This window comes from Bicyclus anynana, chromosome 15 (genome assembly GCF_947172395.1).
Source record: "Bicyclus anynana chromosome 15, ilBicAnyn1.1, whole genome shotgun sequence".
NCBI classification, from domain to species: Eukaryota; Metazoa; Arthropoda; class Insecta; order Lepidoptera; family Nymphalidae; genus Bicyclus; species Bicyclus anynana.
The window spans coordinates 15,743,990-15,765,861 of record NC_069097.1 but is presented as its reverse complement, the minus strand read 5'-3'; the positions used below and the strand labels follow the sequence as shown (position 1 = coordinate 15,765,861).

Below are 21,872 nucleotides of genomic sequence, written 5' to 3'. Positions count from 1 at the left end.
CCTAACACTGCAGAATTTAAACGCTGTCAAAATTATTGCCATTTTTGTAAATAAATACATATAAAAATAACTTTATAATATCTTTGAACCATCAATAATTATTGTCAATGTCCCGCGACATTTGTTGCTCGTGTGAACCTTCTCTATAGTAAGTGTTCGTACCTACCTATTCAAGTCTACGCTCAACTTTTATGAAAGCTTTATTGTTGATTTTTTATGAAAGATTTTAATGATTTCTTTGCCGTATGAATACAACATTAATAGTTATTGTAATAAAGATTATACCTATCTGTCGACATTCAGATGTTTAAAAATAAAAAAATATATTAATAAAAATGTTTGTGTAAAATAAAAAAGTATATTTAACGAGATGTGTTTCAAAGATTTTCAATTTCCTATAATTAAGTAAATTGTGTACTTAATTTATGTATAAGCCCGTGTTATATATAAATAGCAGCAGCCACAGTATTAACTTACTTAAACTTAAAAGGGTTTTGTTTTTATTACTCGGACATTTGAAACCCTAATATAATATAATTGCAAAAATCCGTTCTATACTATTTTATGTCAAATTTTACTTTCCATACTGAAAATTAAATACTTCGAGTAGCTTAGATTCCATCTATAACTAAAGAATCATTTATAATGCAGTCTAGTCAGTCAGTCAGTTTAGAGGGTTTTGTGAGCTAAATCCCTCTCTTCTGGATTATTCATAACAACAATATTAAGAGTGGACAGAGAGAGCAAAGGAGAGAAAATAATTGGTATTATGTGTATTGTATTTAATTAATTTTCGTCTCACATAGCCTTTACGATTCACGCGTTGACTAAAGATCAACATATTACGGTAAGTAATCACAATAATATTTTTATTTACAAAATGGTAAAAGAGTCGTAAATGAAATCTCAAATATATTTTACTAGTGGAGTATATTAATATTCTATAAGAATTGAATCTTCTTATTTTGCGAAAGAAGCTCTCCATATTCTGTAACTATGTTTTTATCGCTGGACGATGTGTGTTTGGAACAAGTCATTATCTCTCAGTCTAACACCGTAACACATACAATAGATGGAGGGAATTACAGACGAAATCTAAACTCACACTGTTACACTGAATTATAAAAACATCGTTACAAAAAAGGGCTACAGATATACTTTTAGTAGGTATTATAATTATATGCTAAAGATGGAACGCGCTTGCTTAGGAAATTCCTGTTTGCTAATGGTTTAAAGACACCCATTAACTCGAGAGGGTATGCGTATGATAAAGATGCTTTAGGCAAAACTTAATATGGAAAAGACTTTCCTGAAAGCGACGACTATCGTTAGACCACTAATTTTAAACATAATTTAGACTTGGTTAGATGTAATAGAGAATGGAGTAACCATAAGGCATGGCATAGTAGCGGGTTATTAAAATATTTCACATAAAAGGAATAAAATAAACAACATAGGATATTATAAATATATATTCTACTACTAGGCAATATAGAGATAAATAAAATGTTGGTGCTCGACCTCCACCTCCGTCAGGATGATCAAGTCGGGACATGGTTAACTAAAGGTTAGTCAGGGTAGTTTACAGAACTGGTAATATAATCACTACAAAACGTCAAACATGATTTGTCATTAGCAATTGTAAAGTTAATTTTAAATCATTGAGAGTTCATTATATTCTGTAATAGTTATATTATACTTTATTTTGAATTTTTAACCTTAAAAACAGTACAAGGGCTTGTCAATTTTTGTATGACAATAGTTAAATTCAGCGCCATCTGTTCACCAGATAACGCAATAACGGTCGCGTAGTTAAGGAAGCAGTTTTAGTAAGTATCCACTAATGCCCTCTATCTGCGTTTTATCCACTGATATGAATTGACACTAGATGGGGTTTTAATTATAATCACTACATGTACATTGTATAAAACAAAGTAGCTTTCTCTGTCCCTATATCCCTTATGTATATATGCCTAAATCTTTAAAACTACGCAACGGATTTTGATGCGGTTTTTTAAAGATATATTTAATTGAAGAGGAAGGTTTATATGTATAATAACATCCATTAAATAGTGAAGAAATACTGTTATTTTTGAGGTTTCTAATGTGATGTCGTAAATAATTAAATTTTTCCGTTTACATTGCAAACGCAGGCTACAGGCCCTACGAGATTTGTCAAAATATGTACTAAGAGTTGTACACATTGAAAAGGTCTACATAAAAACTCCGCGATGGTATATGTCAATCTCTTAAGGATATGGAAATAGATGCTACTCTGGATTAACACACAGGCTATTTCATCCCGAAAAATCCATGATTCCGGCGGGATTTGTGAGAAACTAAATTCCCCGCGGACTAAGTCGCGGGCGTCCGCTAGTATTTTAATAAACTAATAGAAATGAGTATAAATTAAAAAAACATAATTAAAGAAATTATCGCTAACAAGACCTAAATAAAGTACTCATATATTAATATGAGTACAATTAAAATAGAAGAAATATAGATAGCATTATTACAAAGTTTATGTTTATCTGTATCTGTGGAATAAAGACAATTTGTAATAAATAGAAGCAGATGAAACTTTGCTTCCGAGTATAATGAACATTATAATTTTGTAATTTTACGCGAAAACTGCCAAACAACATGAAATTATGTTCTCCATATTTTGTGTAATGATTGGTCAAATCTACGAATATGTGTACCTGTCAAGTATTCGCAAAAAATTACAAAATAAATGCTAAAACAATAAGACTTACCTCAACTCCTGTCACGCCGAGCGCCGTCACCAAGTTGGGAGTCATCCTGAAGGGGACCTTCTCCGGAACACGCAACGTCTTCCCCTTCTCGAAGCACACGTTATAGTCTATATGCACCACCTCACCGGACGTCAAGTCCACCAGCACATTATCCAAATGTCTATCGCCCAAACCGATAATGTAACCGATCGTGCTCATCACCGCCACAGAGTAACTATACCGACGCGTCATCTGCCACCACTGCTCGGGGTTGACACTGCTGCACCAGAGCTCCCGCGCGAGCAAGTCACTCGGAGTCTCCGCTGTGAGTTCCTGCAGGACTTGCTTCAAGATTGACACCGGCCATTCCTTCCTGTTCTCCGTGGATACTCCAGCTTCTTTCAATAGTGGATTGAGCTTGTTATAAAACAGCTCCGAAGGTCTGAGTACGTTCACGGGCTTATTAATTTTCGCAGACTGCATGGCAGCTTCGCGGTTTTGCCAGCGCTTGTACAACGCGAACAGAGGCGTCACGTTGTCCACCCAACTTATCAAACCGGACCGAGGCCCGAGAGGAATTACAGAATAGTGTCGAGCTCTGTACGTTTGGTTTTCGTTGTTCTCAGAATCCCGCGCTAACATGGTGTTAGTTATCGATAACAACTGCATTATTCTTTCATCCAAATGCAAGTCTTCGAGACCTTTGAATAGGTATGTGTACGATTTTCCGTCCGAACCATAGAAGACCAACTTTTTAGGCCTCGTTTTGGTCGGTAAAATAGCCACGTTGTTTTCTATCGACTTGATCGTGACTCTCACGGTGCGTTGGTTGGTATGCACACCCGGCATAGTGATTACAGTGTTCTTCATGTCGGCTAGCACGGGACTTATATCGGACATTTTCAATATATAAGATGTTCTCTTATTAACCTTTTGCTGTAGTTTAATTTGAAATTGTTTCAACGGTGCCCAAGATTCTTGAGGCTTTTCCGGATTAGCCGGATTCTTCAATTTGTCAATAACATCTAAGATTACGCTGTGGAACCTGGTCTGGAAAGCAGTCTCGTGTGGTGTCTCTGGCGCCGCTGAAGTTATTTGATTGAGCTGCTCCAAAACAAACACGACAGGTTCAAATATAATACGATGCTTTTCCTTAATGAGTTTTTCTTTCTCTTCGGGTGTTAGATTTGAGTTATTCTTTACTTTTATGATTTCTGTCTCCAACTGAGTAAGACGCTTGCTGAATTCCGAATGGTGTTGAGCGAGAGTACCAAGACACAATTCATCCCACAGTAAGTTTATTCTCTGTAACTCTTTCACCAAAAGCTTAACTTGCAAAATTGTTTGAGGGGCTTGCTTGGCCAAAGTTTCCACCATATCGAGGAAGCAAGAATTCAACTCATTATTTACGACTTTATCGCTACCGGAATCTTCCAGGTCTAAATTATCATCATCGCTATCGGCGTCATTCGACAAGAAAGATCTTGGTACGTGTAAGTCAGTTATACTGTTTTGTTCATTTTCTACAGCACCTACTACTGCAGGGAAAGTGATAAGATGCGGTGTATCCTCTGCCAATCTACATAGCAAGTCAGAAACGCATTTTCTAACATATGTTTCTGGGTGATTAAGCCTGGAAAATAGTTGAGGAATTATTACTTTCCAAGGTTGAGTGGGCGTATTTGCTAATCCAGACTCGAGGACTGTTTGCAACTCCATAGCGTGTTTAACTATCAGCCGTAGAAGTCTAAGGGTCGCAGTGACGACAGCGTTTTCCCCACTGTGATTGATATAGTCGGAAGCACATATCAGTTGTAAAAACTTAAAGTAAGCGTCTGCTGCTAATTCGAAGTATGAAAAGACTCTTTTTTGTGCTTGTCGCCAGATATCAACCAGCAAAGCGAGATGCTCGGGGAAAGCATTGTTCAATGATGGAACCGAACGCAGTTGACTTTCAATCATTTCAGATGTATTTATTTCATTCCAGTCGATATCTTCTTCATCACAAGTTGCCTTAGTTTTCGATAATATTTCACACACTGCTTCGAAATCTTGTGGCGAACATCCAATCATAACACTTTCAATCTGAAGCTTATCATTGTCCGTGAGTTGCTCTCGAGTTTTGGAACTAAACTCGACCATTTTACGGCCCCATCTAAAACACCAAGCGGCGAAACTAGCCCAAGCTTTTGCTAAACCGGGACATTGATTAACTCCAAACTGCAGCAATTTTCCAACTGCCGCATCAGTTAACGGAATAACGTTTTCTGAAATATTATTATCTACTAGGCCAATTTCTGGTAAAGCTGTAATCAATTTTATCAAGTGCGAATCTTTCACTAAAATGTTTTCATTTTCGTTTTGCACCCATTTTGATAGAGTCAATAACATTCTCGTGCCTTTTTCCCGGAGCTCGTAGCTTTGCTCGCCCAATGCTATTCTCTGAGAAAATCCCAGAGATATACTTGCACACAGGTTGATAGCTTGCAATTTTAAATCTTCTTTGGCATAGGTAACCTTGCAAAGTTCTGTCAGCGCACAAGCATTGTTTAGTGTCCATATGTCTAAATCATATGTAGTATCGGATAAAAGAAGAACATCAAATACGTCATCTAAGCTGTTAACATTTAAACACAGCTGAAAAGCTGAATTATTTTTGAAATGCCTTATGAGCTCTCGCTCACACATTTGTGAGTTGCCATTTTTTCTTGCGCTTCTTATTACGTCTAGTCGCAAACATTCATCATAAAATATATTTTCTTCAGTCATGTTTAGTTTAGTAAAATACTGGTGCCACCATGAAACTTGTATCAAACTTTTCATTTCTGTTCCAAAACTGTTTTCTTTCAGAGCTGATGATTTGAATGGGTTAGTACTTGCTTTTCCATTTTTCACGAAATTCAATAAACCCTGATTAGCTAACTGCAGTACAGCAATATCTTTAATGAAATGTACAGCATTACTTCTAGCGAATTCTTCTGCACTTTTATTTAATAAATCTTCACAGTCGTTTAGTAATAGTTTATATTTTTCATCATAATCTTTGTTGTATAAATTTATTGCTGAACATATTAATGTAGTCTCTATTTTATCTAGTAGCGACTGGTATGATGTCGTATTTTTAGGCATCTCTTTGGCTGCTGGATTAAGAATATCCCAATCTCCTAAGTCAGGTATCTCATTATTTTCGTCAAATAGTTTTAATGCTGTTAAAGACTCCCAATGTGAGCTGCAACCACTTCCTTCTGTCACTTCTTTCCAGTCTTCCATATCTTCCCAACTTTGAATTTTCTTATAACTGTCGTATATTTGCTCATTGACAAATTTCAATGCCTTAGTATCCAATATAGGCTTTGTGTCATTACCTGACTCGTTAGTCTTATCATTACACAGAACTTTGTAAAAATCGGCTGCTATTTCATAGCGTGCGTTTGCTTGTTCTGCTGCCCCTTTCAACCATGGTATTTTAAGACCAAATTTTTGTTTAATCCACACATAAAGGCCATGCAGAACTTCTGGTTCTTTGATTTTTATCAAGGCTCGAGATACACTCATTAATATCGCCTCTATATCAATATTGGTGCTTGATGATGCAGCGTTTTGCAATATAAATGATGCATGATATATCGCCGCTCCATAATTTCCACCGTAAACACTGACTGCAAGTGCAGCGGGCCGCACTCTATTCAGCCATTCCCGACAAGTGGGCCAGTTGGTGTGAAAAAATGTTTTTACGGGCTTTGCAACTGTCGGGAGAACAGTAGCAGTACCTTCTGCTGCATTGTAAGTATATTTCTCTAAGAACATCATAAAATCAATAAGCCACCGCGATCTGATCTGCTCTGTTGTAACAGTCTTTAGTAGATCTTTGTGACCATCAGCAACATACTTTGTTTCAGAAGATGATATTTCTCTTGCAACTCCCTTTAAGGTTCCTTCTATTTTTGTAAAAGTTTCCTGGGGCTTGCCTAGTACAGTACGAAGTTTTAGTGATATGCATGTGTGAGCCAATTCTGAGAGAGCCCAGTTAACACAGACAGATGAGAAATTTGATACACACTGTCTGAAGAAATTTAAATTATTTTCATCAGTATCATAACTCTGCACAGGCCAAGAAGACACAAATATGTTAAGCAGGAAGTCTTTGTCATTAAGATTTACATGCATGAGGCAGTTAATTATTGCTTTGAACTGATGATTGGCCAGCATGGAGAAAGAACCTTTCATTAAATACTCTTTGAATGAATTTATCTTTGTGTCACAATTAATAATTAGGTGAGTAAATTTGCGGCTCGCAAATTTCTTTACAATTTGTTTATCCAATTCTTGCTGTACTGTGTCCCATGGCAGTCCAAACAATATTTCCTTGCACAGTTTTGCTAATGTTTTGTTTTGGTTATCTATGTGTAATATACATAAAACTGTTAATGTTCTCAGCAGACGCATGTTCAAGTCCATGTTCTTGTTCTTCAATAAGAAATGAAAGTTCTTCATTACAAGCAAAACAATGATGCTATCAAAGCTATATCCTAAGGTAAGCATGTTTTTTAGCAGAACATTAAATGGTTTTGACATGTTGACTATGGGCAAGTATTTATCTAATTGACGAAATATATCTGAAACCCATGTCAAAATAAGGATTAAACTTTCATTCGGCATTTGGTCATCCAGTACAATACTCAGTATATTTAGTATGACTGCTAGGTGGCCAGAGGTGGGGCTGGAACTAGATACCTCTCCTAATGTAAGATTAGATAATCCAAAAAGATCACTTGATCTCTGTTGAGAATCCATCACTAAGTCACTTGAGGCTATAAAATGATTGTTCTTCTTGCAGTGGGAATAGAGAAGATAAAGTATGGCATACTGCAGTGCAGGTCTCTCTTTCATCAAAATCTCATCATGTGGATACATCTTTATTGCCAGTAGTTCCAAAATGCTTGGTTGTAAAGCCCACATTCCAATAATTGAGTTACTGGTGTTTGCCAGCTCTGATAAACATTGAAGATAAAATATAATATTTCTCTCTGCATCATTCTCGCTCACTACCTCCGTGTACTGAACCTGTATAATCTTTATATGAGGCAATATTATAGTATAAGAATTTTGTATGTCTGTCAGAACATATTTGTAAGCCTCTTGCAAAAGAGGAATATTCTTCAAGTTAAGTAGATTGCTGTAAATGGACATTACACCAATTAATACCTGTCTGCTCTCTGAGAAGCGCAATGGACGCAACAGGGACTGTGGTCCAATTATTTGTGTTATGAACTCTAATGTCAAGTTTGATGCAATTTCTTTTATTGCTGTTGATATTAAGTTTATAATGCTAAGACATAGTTTCTCATCAACTTGCAAGTAAGTATTCATCTCTATAGACACTAAAGCAAAAAGCGTTGCGAGACAAGGAGTTGATTTTGTCTGTAAATATTTAATGAGTAACATTACACAATCATTGCCTGCAAAAATAAGTTCAGACTCTGCATCTTCCTTAAGTGCATCAGTCATAACCTGTAGTACTTTTGAGAGAGAGTCTGATAAGAAAGACCATGAGACTACTTGAGACACATTAGGATTCAATAGTGTTCCCAAACTTTTTACAACAGTGTTGAAAACATTGAAAAAAGATGCTATTTTCTGCATGCAATCCTCGTGGGAATTTATATCTCCCTCCTTGTCAGCTTTGTTTGAGTCCAACTCATGACAGTAAGCCACCATGTCTTCCACAAATTGATTAAGCAAATTAACAGAAAATCCAACATCAGCCTGCCAATGGCGGCTCAACTTAAATAGTGATTGCAGTGAAAACTCTCTGATCTTATTAGGCTGGGCATTATCAACATGCCAGCCTACCAATATGTCAACAGTGTCTACAAAATGATTAGCAAAGTGTTCAGGGTAAGAGTTGGACATCATTATCATAGCATTGATAGCTGCCATGAACACATCGGCCGAGTCTGTAGCTTCAATAATACCTTGGAGTTTCTCCAGTGTCATCTCTGCAAACTCGGCCAAGCTAGGAGTCTGCAAGTCTAGCTGGAATGTCTCAGAGAATGAAAGTATGAGCAGGTGCTTGATAGTAGTGTTGTGTACAGCATATGTTGAGAAAATCCAATCTAAGTGTTTCCGATAATCAGGGCCCATGACAAATCCAATTCTGCCCAATACTGTGGCTGCATTCTCTTTAGTTTCTTGACTGGGGGCATCATAAAGCACGTCTAATAAGGATTCAACTAAGATATCATATGATCTTCGAATATAGCGTGCATTTTCTGGCAGCATGACAGCATCCTGCAGCTTGTTGCAAATGACCAGCGATTTCTCGACATCGCTTTCAGCACAAAGTCGGCGCAGAAGTTTGGATATACGAGGGTCCTCGGGCAGATTTACTGCCAAGTCTGATCTGTCGTAGAATTTGTTGTTTCCTTGCGACCAGCCGTCGCTGTTAGTCGGTCCTAGCGGTTCGTGGTACTTGTGCGAGTTCTCATCGTGATCGAACGTCGGTCGTGGCGGGAAACCGCCGCGGCCGCGCGACCCGCCCCTGCCGCCGCCCCGGGAGTGTCGGAACTCGGTGACGCGGCCGCGAGACCGGAAGCGGGAGTCCCGAGGCCCTCCAAACGACGTGGAGCCATCATACGAGCTAACATAACCTCTGACCTTATCGTCCGTAGTGTTTTCATGTCCGAAATCGTCCCGATCTAAATTATCAGTATTCTCCGGTATTCTCGAACTTTTCACTTTACTATTTGCTGTGGTGGATAGCATCACTAAAGTTTAAACTGCGAGTATTTGTTTTAAAACACATTGCCGTAAGTTAAACTAGAAAAATAAAGCCAAAATTTTAGACACAACACAAACGCTTCGCCTACACAAAGTGACAGTTGACAATTTGTGGGTTGTGACCACAGATTAGTTATTAGTTACTACGTAAGTTGTGACTTGACAAGTTGACACACTGACAAAGAGTCAAAGAATAAAGTTATCCAAAGAATATATACTCCAAGCCTTCATTGGAGTAATATCCCATCTACGGCGACCGTCGCGTAACGTAACTGTCAGTTAGGATTTTAATCTTTGGCTCCAAGCCCAAGCTCAATGCTCCAAGCAGACATAGGTACTTGTACCGACTCGTAAAGCTATACAACATCTCGAACTCAGAGAGCATGGCTTGTAGAACTAGAAGACTTGAAATTTAGATGTAAGTGAAGGACAGTGGTGCTTCAAATTAAACAATCAAAGCCGAAGCCTGTGAAACAAGTGTAAAAACACAGTTAAGCTAACGTTAGGTTAGGTTTCGTAGCGGGGTCAAAATTTTAAAAAAGCTAGACGCCAGAGCCAGTTGAAAAAAAAAATGCTGTCAAATATAATAAAAAATATTTTTATTTAATCTTCATTTTATTTGTCGTCTGTGATTTTAATTTAACCTGTCTCAAAAGTTATGTGTTTTTTAAAATTCCAATAAAAAACAATATATTTTAAGTTAATTGTTTTATTGTAACATATGTGTAAAATCTTACACGCTTGTTCACTTTGAAAGCTGCGCTATAATTTCGCTGCTTTAATATGAAATCCAATAAACGAACACATGACTTTAGAGGTAACCACTCTGTATAATAGCTTTTACATATATTTTTTTTAATGTTTGTCTTTTGTGTTTAATACATCCATTTATTTTTAGCTCTGGAACTAAAAATCAGCGAACAGTCCATTTCGCCTCATACAATTTATTTTAAAGAGCATTCTGTTAGAGAACACTCCAGTGACAAACCATCTGGTAGAACATTGTTTATAGTTAACGTGCCTCCCTATGCAGATGAAAAAGGTCTGAAAAATGCATTTTCTGAAGCTGGAACAGTAAATTCTGTAATTTTCGCCACAAAACCCAATGCAGAGATACAATCTGAAAAGTTCACAAAAGAAACTTGTAAACTTTCTTTTAAAGTATGTTATTTGGTATTCAAAAAGGTATCTGAGTTAAACAAAGCTCTTGAGTTAACAGAATTACGTCCTATGAATTCAAATGGCCATGAGATTATTGTGGGGATGAAGAAGTGGATCCAGGAGCACAATGCTGCTGTAGAACTGCCTCAAGTTCTGAAGGAGAGAATTGAAACATTCATGAAAACACATGATAACAAGACCCAGTCTGAACAAAAACAAGAGAAACAACTTGAGCAACAGGATGATGAAGGATGGATAACAGTAACCAAGGGAGGAAAAGTACAAAGCTTTGCTCGTACAGAAAAAGTAGAGAGTAAAATCATGGCTAAAGAAGAGTCTAAGAAAAAGAGGAAAGAATTGAAAAACTTCTACACCTTTCAAATCAGGGAGACCAAGATGAAACACATAGTTTCACTCAGACAAAAGTTTGAAGAGGACAAAAAGAAGATAGTGCAAATAAAACAAAGTCGTAGATTTAAGCCATTTTAAATATATTATTAAACATATTTTCATAAATATAATAAGTCTTTGAATACAGAAATTGTTTTTATACATACTATAATCATTTTTAATTTGTACCTCAATATATTACTGTGTTATTTATCAAATATTCTGCAAATATAAAATTATAAAATTAACTGAATTTTCAAACCATTTTAAAAAACAATTAAAGTAATGGCATAATTAAAATATATTCTACTTTTAAGACATCAATAAACCAAAACATCATTTACGGAAATAATGAAAGTTGATATGAACCTGCTATATACTTTCAGAGATGGACGTACATTTTGTACCACACCAATACAAAACGTTGCAACACGCCACTCACACAATTCTGCACTGTTCAAATTGGATGTATCCAATAACTGCGGATTCGTCTTCTATGGCAATGTTTTCTTATCAAAAGCAGCACAATTCAACCTTCAACCAAAGAAGGTTGAATACTGCATGGACAGGTTAGAAGAGTAGCAGCCACCAACCGCAAGTGTCAAACACCGGCCACAAGTGGCTGTTGCGTGCTTCAGCTACTTTTGTGGTTCCTTCTTGCTTCTTGTGGCGGCGTTTGTGGCTATTGCGTGTGGCCTGTGTGCGGCGACACTTGCATAATATGCACAATGTAAGCATTATGGTTCTGTAAAGGGTAAGAAGCTTGGCTGATAATTCTTTTTCTATAATATTAATTTTAAGATAGTAATTTTACTTTTTTCACTTTTATTTTATATATGTAGCTTTTTGAATAGATATTCTACAGTAATCCTATTTCCACGAGTCTCTCTGTCATTCATGAATATTCATCACCAACACCACTACCAGACACTGAACTGAAGCATCTTCAGGAAACTTAACAATATCTTTACAATATACAAATGCTATGTCTGGACATTGTAGAGATCAATTAATTACCAATCATAATGAACCTAAGTTATATACCGCCTACTTCTATTCAATTCACGTGTGTTTCAGTATGTATAGAATTTCATTCAAATTACAATTCTACAACAAGTCACATTTCACTTCATAGTCACATTTTGTGATTTATTTTTTATGATCTATCACATGTTTCATAGTAAGTCACTTTTTCTCACTGTCATCTTTACTGTTCTCTTCTAATCAAAGGACTTGTCATATGCTTTGTTGATGGCACTTGATAATAATGCGCAGGAGCCTGTTCTCTGGCAACGTGTCTAAAGCAGCCAGCAGGTTACTGATGTTGCCATATACACAACCATTGGCGAGTGCCACCTGCACTGATTGACCCATTCTGTCTAAGCAGTCCTGTAAGAAAAATCATTTTTAGGAAATTCAGTCTAAGATAAATAAATCAATATATTTACACAATACGCACATCAATACTTAACCCCAAAGTAAGTTTGTGTTATGGGTACTAAAATAGTAGATTATTTCATAAATTTATATCATCATCATCTTTATCAACCCATATTCCGCACACTGCTGAGCTTGAATGAAGGGTTAGGCCAATAGTCCACCACAATGGCCCAATGCAGATTGGCAGACTTCACACCAGAGAATTAAGAAAATTCTCTGGTATGCAGGTTTCCTCACAATGTTTTCCTTCACTATAATGTATAAGCAATTGAAGTTAAAAGAAGGGAGAAAGAAAAGAAATAAGAAATGTAAAGGAAATCTTGGGCAAAAATTATTTTAAAATAAAATTTGCCAATTATCTATTTAAAGTATCCAATATCAGTTTATTTTAGTAACTTTTGGATCATACCACCTATACCCATGTTCTAAAATGGTTTGTGTTGTTATTGGAGGCCAAGATTGGGAGCTTGACTCCATGCTGCTACAATACAGGTTCGCAGGATTAGGATGATAATGTTTACCTTTGTAATGCTCACTATCAGATGATAATGACTTGTACTTAAGATGCTCTTTAAGCCATGACAATTGGTATGTGCAGTGGTTCTCAACATAGAGAGAGGCCCTGGATTTAATTCTCAACTCGGTTAAATTTAGGATTTTACGATTTCTAAATTGGCTCAGATCTGGTCTGGTGGTTTGAGTCATTGGCCTTGGCTAGTTATCATCCTACCTGCCAAAGATGTACCACTTTTTTGTATTTAGCGTTCCAGTATATCGTGTAGAAATTGTCAGATGGGTAGTATAAACTTGTACCTTTTCAAAGTAAGCCTACTTCTATCTTAGACTGCATTATCACTTAACATCAGGTGAGATATTATTTAAGGGCTAAATTGTCAAAGAATAAAAAAAATCAAATGTGTAAACAACAACAACAAACATTTTTAGTAGAAATATCTTCAAACATAGGATCAAAAGTCATATAAAGTTTATCACTGGACCTATATGACAGTTTTAATTCTTGTAAAAATAATGTCACTTTTTCATTAAAAGTGTGGCTATGGAGTATAACTCCAATGTCTTGAATAACTTTTTAGTACATTACCTGCAACTTAGTATCATTTTGTAACTTAACACCACACTTCAATAGTTGGTGAGCATAGTTTTGCACCAATGGTGTCAGAGCAGCTAAATGTTGAGCATTGACAGCAGTGGGCGGCCCGTGGGTCCTCCGCCCAGCCCGCAAGCTGTGGAGGACTCCGAGATGTAGCTTCACATACAACTCTGCTTCTGTGAAGGACTTGCTGGGTACTGATTTAATGATTGGCAACTTCTCATCCTCTAGTTTGATTCGCTTTATGGGTAGTTCTTCTATTTCTGTGTCTGTAATTTACATTTTTTTAAACAGTAGCTAATTAGCATTATAGGCATTACAAAAATCGCTAAGCAAGTGGGGGAAATATCTATAATTATAATATCTTTATTATTATTCTTTTGCATTAATTTAGAAATGAGAACATACATACAAGAACCCAAAGTCGCCAACATAGCTTAAAGATTTGCAAAGCTGAAGTGACATCAAGCAAGTACAGCAGACACAATTATATTATGTGAAGCAACGCAACTACAAAAGATGTATGTCCAGCAATGAATGTCCATCGGCTGTGATAATAATATATATCCTTCTCCACAAACTAATAGGGTAGTTGATTCATATCAAATTTAATATATATTTTTTTTTAATTCATTACTATTGTGCAATCAGCTGCAACAGCTTTAAGCAAATTGCTTGTGAGTACTTCATGGCCATGAAGTACCCACAAGCAATCAAATTTAATATAAATTATATTAATTTTGTGTAGTACATGGGATAAGGATCAGAAATATATCAACATCAATTAATAAAAGTTAAGGATTTAAGGATTTGATCTGAAACCACATACCACCACTGGACTAATGAGGTTGTTGAAATAATAATATTTATATTTGATGAAATAATACCTTCATCAATATAAAGAGGGGCCAGGGCACACCAGTGTATCAGGCCAGCAAGCGGGGTGACTGCACCCATAGGTATTGACCCATTAGGTAGAGACGCAGGGTTCAACTGAGCAGACATACACAGTGTGGGGTTTGAGTATACCTGAAAATGGTTTGCATAATTATGTAAATTGCAATAATTCATTACAATCTATAAAATTTTATAATTACAAGCAAAAACAATTTTATAATTACAACAAAATATAAATAGGTACATAGGCAGGCCTAACATGAGACCCAAAAACATAAATCTTGTCAAGAGAAAAATCCCATCTGAATAACAATGTCATTTTGTCTGCACAAGACATGTTTTAGGTTGCATGTTAGGCCTACAGCTCTCACACATTTTGTCTGTGGAATATCTATAATAAGAGCAAGATGTTCTTTACCCTAACATACATTACAGGTACATTGGAAATTATATGAGTCCTTACCCAGGCAGTGATAATTTCCAACAAGTTCTTAGGGGGCATCTTTTTAACCCTTTGCAAGTCGTGCATATAAAGCTCTGTGACAGCTGTTATAAAGTTGGACACAAATTGTGGAGCTGTTTTCGCTAAAACCTTAAGGGCAGTCTGATTGGATGTGTTGAGGTAAAAATGATCCCTGATAACATTTTCAACCAACTGCAAAGATTGTGGTGATGATGATCCCATTTGTTGAAGCCACACACCTACAGCTAACAATACCTGCCAAACAGTAAATAAAGCTTTTTAAGAAACAATAGCACTAGAACCAAGTGGCAGAGACCAGATACTATCTTGCTTAATTTTGCAATCAACTAATTATAAACAGTAACATCAAACATTTAGATTGATAACTTACAGGTGTGCTAGAGGCTGATACAGCCATACTGGCCAAAATACTTAAAATTTTCAACTTCCTCTGACTTTCCATACTGCCAAACAGAGATAAAAATATTGTATTTTTGGTAGTCTCGTTGGTACAAGCTGATATATAGTCACAGATGATATCAATGAGCTGTAACTCCTGTAAGGGGTTCAGACCTCGTCTGTTTCCACGTCTATCCGTTTCACAGAACACGAACTCTGATATTATATCCATGGCTACATCGAGCTGTTTGTTTGTAGGTGCTGCTCGCCCAACCAGCAACATTTCTGAAATATATTTACAATTTAAGAAAAACAAAACAAGTTTTGGAAGCAGAATCAATGAATATGAACAATCACCTATTTTGATAAGAGCTTCTTTTGCACAAGCCGGAAAGTCATACTTTCGCAAAGAATGTTTTAGATCGGAAAAAGACATATTAGTTGTAAGTAATATAATAATTGCAATTTCAAACAAATAGGACTAAAGTTTAGTTAAAAAAACTGAAAACACAGAGGACGACAACAGAATATTTGTGACATTGACATTTGGTTTGACAAAGACTATACAATACATATGATTATCTATGGACTATACAATTTAAACCACATTATATAAAAATATGGAAAATTCGTAGACAGAAAAATAAAATATTAAAATGACTATGATATTTTCTATGGTGCCACAGAGCACATGCATAGAACCATAAAGCAAAGATGTAACTTATTAATCTGTTGATCGTCTGTGCTGCCTGTGGCTTCTATATTCTAATTTCTAATTCTGTATTCTCATTAGTAATTCAGTATTAGTGTTCTGTGATTCTCATATTCTGTGCAAAGAACAAAGTTTGATCATATATTAATTTGTCTATAGTGATCTGTGATTAATTTACTCTTCATTTGTGGTCTGTGCTCTTTGGTTATTATTGAAAAGATTCTGTGGCAAAGAAATAAATTCACACAAAAGTCTGTTTTTCTAATTTTTGCCATAGCCTCTCAATCAGAAATTGTTTTCGCAACTAATCTTACAACAACTATTATCAGTCTAAAATGGAAGTGTTGGTTGCCAACGTTGATCATATGAAATTCGATATAGATTACGCTTTAGAACAACAGTATGGAGCCCTACCGCTACCCTTTCCCGGGATGGACAGTAAGTTACTCTCAAAGTTAAAAAACACGAATTTTTGTGTTAAAGCAGAATAATTTTTAACCATGCTACGTAGCTAACCCATATTGCTATCCTTTTCATGATATGAAAACGTGTAATTTTAGAATCTACAGCGGCTGTGTGTGAATTCTTCAGTCAACCTGGTGGATGTAATAATGGGCCCCAGTGCCCATATCGGCACGTGAGGGGAGACCGAACAGTCGTCTGCAAGCATTGGCTGCGTGGACTCTGCAAGAAAGGGGACCAGTGTGAATTTCTCCATGAGTATGACATGTCAAAGATGCCAGAGTGCTATTTCTACGCTAGATTTAACGCTTGTCATAATAAAGAGTGCCCATTTCTTCATATTGACCCTGAAAGTAAAATTAAGGATTGTCCATGGTAAGTTCGTAGTGGTATTCTACTGCCCCATGTGTAATCTTTCTTCAATTTGCTTAAGTACAGTACAGTCCGATATTAGTAATACAACTCTCTTCCACTTGCTTTGGTATAAATACTGTCTGGTATTAGTAGTACCAGTCTAAACTATTTCGGATGGATTTAACTGTTTCTTTTGGCCACATGGCACCTGCACAGTGAATCCATAGCATGCAAAGATGTATGTCTCTACCATAGACTTACAATAATTTCAATCATTATCTTAGAACATGAGATTCAATTAATGACTGCTACTGAGCTGAAGGAGCTCTTAAATCAGTATTTGTAGTATTCCTGTTATGAGTGATACTCTAAATATAAATTACAGCGGATGCTTATGTTCTTTCAGTAACAGGAACTAAGTGGGTAAAACCGTGGGGCATCTTTAAGTGGAATTATTGTGTCTTAGAAAATTTGTATTATCTCCGAAACTATAAGACTAATTAACATACTGGAAAAAGCAAATCTTATCTCTATAATATCCTCTTGATTATTAAGTAATTCATTTTGATAAGAATTTGAGTGTAGTTAAGTGAATAATGACGTAAACCTTAGTATATGATTTAGATTATTTATTAAAGTACAAAAGGTACTATATCTGCTAAAATATAGAATATAGATATATGCTGTTGTGACACTTTTTGTAGAAAATGATGTGTTCTGCAAAGTTGTAGTACGTTATTTTATTCTAACATCAATAGTTTTTGCAGTGCACACCATGTAAAGAAAATTTTTGTACACCTTGGGTTACATTTTTGGAGTTTTAGGAAGGATCACTAATTTTTTTGAAAATATAATATAGCCTTCCTTGATAAATGGGCTATCTATCACTGAAAGTATTTTTCAAATCAGTAGTTCCTGAGATTAGCGTTCAATCAAACAAACAAACTCTTCAGCTTTATAATGCTAGTATAGATTAGTTTGTATAGAAAAACTAAATGTATTAAAGTAAAAGTTGAGGATATTTTAAAATTACAGTTGCATTTTGATTTTTTTCCAGGTATGACAGAGGCTTCTGCAGACACGGCCCACACTGTAGACACAGGCATGTAAGAAGAGTGCTGTGCATGAATTATCTGTCAGGATTCTGTCCCGATGGATCCAGCTGCAAATACATGCATCCAAGGTTTGAACTGCCTGCACCACCAGAACAGACCAAGGATGCCAAACGTTTACCTGTTTGTCATTACTGTGGTGATGTGGGACATAAAGCATCTTCATGTCATAAGCTTCCACTTGAAGTAAGTTTTCCTAATGACATTACTTTTGAACTAATATTATACATTTATGCCTAAATATAAGTTTTGTCACTTTCATAATTATGTTTCTATATCAAACTTGTAAATAAGCTATCCAACCTGGCTTGAAGTATTGAACTATTTTTATTTCATAAATGATAGCATAATATACATAGCATAGTCAGATATAAGTAATTTTTCATGCTTATAACTTTAAGTGTGAAGCATACCTTGTTATAAAATAATATGTTAATTGAATTACTTGGCCTAAATAAAATGTTGGTATAATCCTGTATTTGTTAACTTTTTGTTGAAAACCAGTTCCCATTAACAAAAGATTGTGACTAAAGACTGGAATAAGTTTAAATAGACATCCAGTATTCTAATGTATCTAGTTCTACCTGTAAAAAGGAATGGGGATGATGACTAGGTTTGAATATATTGATTTTTATGATACATTCGGGTAAATAGGGTCATTGTCAACTAATTTATATATAAAAAGCAAAGATTGTCTGGATATTTGCAAAATAAATGAGATTATATAATTTCGAAATCTATTAAAAATCTTTTATCGTAATTAGATGAAAATTCATACAGTTTTAGCTTCCTTACATTAAATGTGACATTTTTTAATACATGAACTATAAACATAAACGCACAATTAACACAGATATTAGTAATTTATTACATTATTACGTACATTATATTTTACATTAGTACGTGCCATTTTGTATGGGACGTTTTTCAGGGATCCGTGGCAACGCCGCAAATCTGACTCTTTAAATCCCTGTAGCTCCGAAAGTAATGATCGCAGATACCCTGTTCCTTTTACAAAATTGCTTTACTATTAGCGTACTCTTAATTTATATACAATTTAAAAAACTGTCATCATCCCTATTCTTTAATTTGTTCTACATTATTTTTCTCTGCTCAAAACTTCAAGCCATAAGCTGCTAAAACATAATTAAAACTCTTATTACAGCAAAGGGAAGCTGCACAGAAACAAGAAGAAGCCCGATACAGAGCTTTGGGTTATATTAAACCTGCAAATGATGGTGAAGAACCTCGTATCCATCCAAGGCTACTACACAAGCCTCTAGAAGAAGTTACATGTTTCAAATGTGGTACCAAAGGCCACTATGCCAACAAATGTCCTAAAGGTCACCTGGCCTTCCTGTCGAATCAACAGGGCAACCAGAACAATCATCCATTTAAAAAACCAAACTAGTATAAGTATGTGAAGCCTTCGTAAGGCTTCAAGACTTTATTAATGTGATTGTATATAGTGTGTGACTAGAATTAATAAGTTTACATTTTCCATTTTACAATAAGTTAATGTTAATAACATTTTGGATTGCAGAGACTATACTAGGGCCTTTCTTGATGAGTACTGTTTACAAACAAAGAAATTAAAAATGAAGGTAGAGAACACATTTCATTTCATAACTCATTTATTTTAAATTATGTATGGTTTGTTTATAAATTGTGATATAAAATATATTAACCAAATCTAATTGTTCTAAGCTTATTAATCAAATTTATTTTCATTAATTTAGGAGTAAATTACAACTATTATTAGGTGTGAAATGACTAGTGATTTATACCTTCATTTTTAATTTCTTTGTTAGTAAACAGTACTCATCAAGGAAGGCTGCAGTATAGTTAAGTTACCATGAACCTTATTCTTCATAATTGATATAACAACATGAAACAATGTCTCTGTAATGACGCACCAAAAGACACAGCAAAGCAGCAGTTTTTAATAAACTACTGACATTGTTAGCACTAAAATAAAGCAAAAAACTAATAATACTTTTTTGCTTAGGTCACCTTTGAGATTCATTGTTTTTTTTACTGTCCGTGTGGAATTAGTTTTTCACAAATCCTGCAGGAACCAAGGATATTAATCAAAAATGCTGTCTTAAGATGAAAGCGGTCTAACTTGCAAGAACGACAAGATTATTTAACCACTACCTCTGATGATTTGCAGTATGTAAAAAAGTTATATTACCTCATTATTTGATTTTGTTCAATACCAGCAATGTTAACAAGCTCTAGCTTTAATTCTATGTAAATTGTGAATTTAGCATGATATGGAAATTTTGTTTGGTACAACTTACATGCAAAATGCACTGTACTTATTTTCATGGTATTTGTAGGCATAGTATCAGGAATATATATACTATACTTTAAAGTGTATATGAAGCTTTCTGTGTCAATTTTTTGTTCTGAAACACCAAAATTTACCTTAGTTATTGCTCACACCACTTCTGTTATTGTTTGAATTTAGAAATTATATTGTATTATAATGTAAAATGAAATTATATATAAATAAGTAAATATTTTCAAATTTCTTTTAAATCCAATTCAAGGAATAACAACTTGTATATGTATATATATATATAATAAAAAGTTTAATTCAAATATTAAGTTGCGTTAGATGTTATACCTGTTGTTGAAGTGAAATAATGTCTACAAGATGTACACCATTAAGTAAAAGAATCTTGTATTTTTATTCAGTAACTAGCAGACCCGGTCAAGCTTCGTTTTGACATAAGTGCACTTATTCTCTATCCCTATTCTACCCTTCTATACCTGTACCCCTACCCTACCCCTACCCTACTCCTACCCTACCCCTACCGCTTGACTCTTAAACGTTTGTATGGGAAATAGAAAAGGATTGTTTTTATGGTTTTCCGGCAATTATACTAATTTTTCTTACCTTTAAAACCTTCCCTATACCTCCACAAACATTTCAAGACCAAGATAAGATAAATCCGTTCAGCCGTTCTCGAGTTTTAGCGAGACTAACGAACAGCAATTCATTTTTATATATATAGATTTTTAGAATATTTTAATTTTTAGTTGATTAAATTAATTAACAGTTTCCAACCTTTTTTTGAAAAAACTGTGTAAATAAAATGTTTTGTTTATTTTCATAGAGGTAAAGTTTGTGAGGTAGTAGGGGGACATCTTTGGATATAGTGAACCGATTTTAAATATTCGGGTGAAACCACGGGGCGTCTGCTAGTTTATACTATGCTGCTATAGCTTGGCAAGTTCGTTGATGACTCTCCCATGATATGCGGGCGACGGGGGGAAAGACTGCGCGGGTATGAACTCGTGTGTGCGGGGTTTCTCATTCAACGCCCCCCGGCCCGTGCGGACCACCGGGAGTGTTACGAACGAACTTGCCCGGCTATAGCTGTGCCCCGCAGTTTCATTAGCGTAAATAGCTTATATGCCTAATGGCCTTCCACAAATGAGCTATCTGTGGGATAATTTAAAAAAAAATCTAAAAGAATTTTTCAAGTTAAACTGGTAGTTCCTGTTGAACAAAAACTCTTTAGCTTTATTTTTTTTAATGACAAGTTGCTCCTTGACTGCGAGGCGTGAGCGCACCTTATGTTAAGTGACTAATCTAATTAACTTGTAACTGAACCTCTGACAGTTTCTACGCAGCATCGTACCGGAACGCTTAATCGCTTGCGATACGTCTTTGCCGGTAGAGGTAACTAGCCTACAAAGCCTATTTAGAAATCATAAAATCTTGAGCAGGGAATCAAATTCCAGACCTCTCTATTTAGATCCACAGCACTACCAACTAAGTGCATCAAAGAGGTCATCAAAATGTATTGATTATTATTAGTTTCAGCCATGGCTAGTTACCACC

At 35.5% G+C, this 21,872-nt stretch overlaps 4 protein-coding genes across 4 annotated transcripts in view; 2 read left to right on the top strand and 2 right to left on the bottom strand.

Annotated features, from left to right (window-relative positions):
- Positions 1-9,509, bottom strand: part of LOC112052799 (serine/threonine-protein kinase SMG1) — a gene marked incomplete at its 5' end in the record, with an annotated part of 151,569 nt that extends 142,060 nt beyond the window's left edge. The window contains one exon of the mRNA XM_052885915.1: positions 2,757-9,509. Within this exon, the coding sequence (XP_052741875.1) occupies positions 2,757-9,509 (6,753 nt within the window). The remainder of the gene's footprint in view (positions 1-2,756) is intronic.
- Positions 9,510-10,135: 626 nt separating this feature from the next.
- Positions 10,136-11,238, top strand: LOC112045642 (ribosomal RNA-processing protein 7 homolog A). The gene is made up of 2 exons (XM_024081912.2): positions 10,136-10,332; positions 10,414-11,238. The coding sequence occupies exons 1-2, from the start codon at positions 10,299-10,301 to the stop codon at positions 11,163-11,165; spliced, it is 786 nt and encodes a 261-aa protein (XP_023937680.1). The 5' UTR covers positions 10,136-10,298; the 3' UTR covers positions 11,166-11,238.
- Positions 11,147-15,904, bottom strand: LOC112045641 (integrator complex subunit 15). Its single transcript, XM_024081911.2, has 6 exons — positions 15,734-15,904; positions 15,369-15,661; positions 14,978-15,232; positions 14,505-14,646; positions 13,609-13,886; positions 11,147-12,455 (listed from the first exon to the last, which is right to left on the bottom strand). Exons 1-6 carry the CDS (start codon positions 15,810-15,812, stop codon positions 12,303-12,305), a joined length of 1,200 nt encoding a protein of 399 aa, XP_023937679.1. The 5' UTR covers positions 15,813-15,904; the 3' UTR covers positions 11,147-12,302.
- Positions 15,905-16,287: 383 nt separating this feature from the next.
- LOC112045638 (cleavage and polyadenylation specificity factor subunit 4) lies at positions 16,288-20,701 on the top strand. Its single transcript, XM_024081907.2, has 4 exons — positions 16,288-16,526; positions 16,649-16,925; positions 17,962-18,202; positions 19,182-20,701. The coding sequence occupies exons 1-4, from the start codon at positions 16,424-16,426 to the stop codon at positions 19,425-19,427; spliced, it is 867 nt and encodes a 288-aa protein (XP_023937675.1). The 5' UTR covers positions 16,288-16,423; the 3' UTR covers positions 19,428-20,701.
- The last annotated feature ends 1,171 nt before the right edge of the window (positions 20,702-21,872 follow it).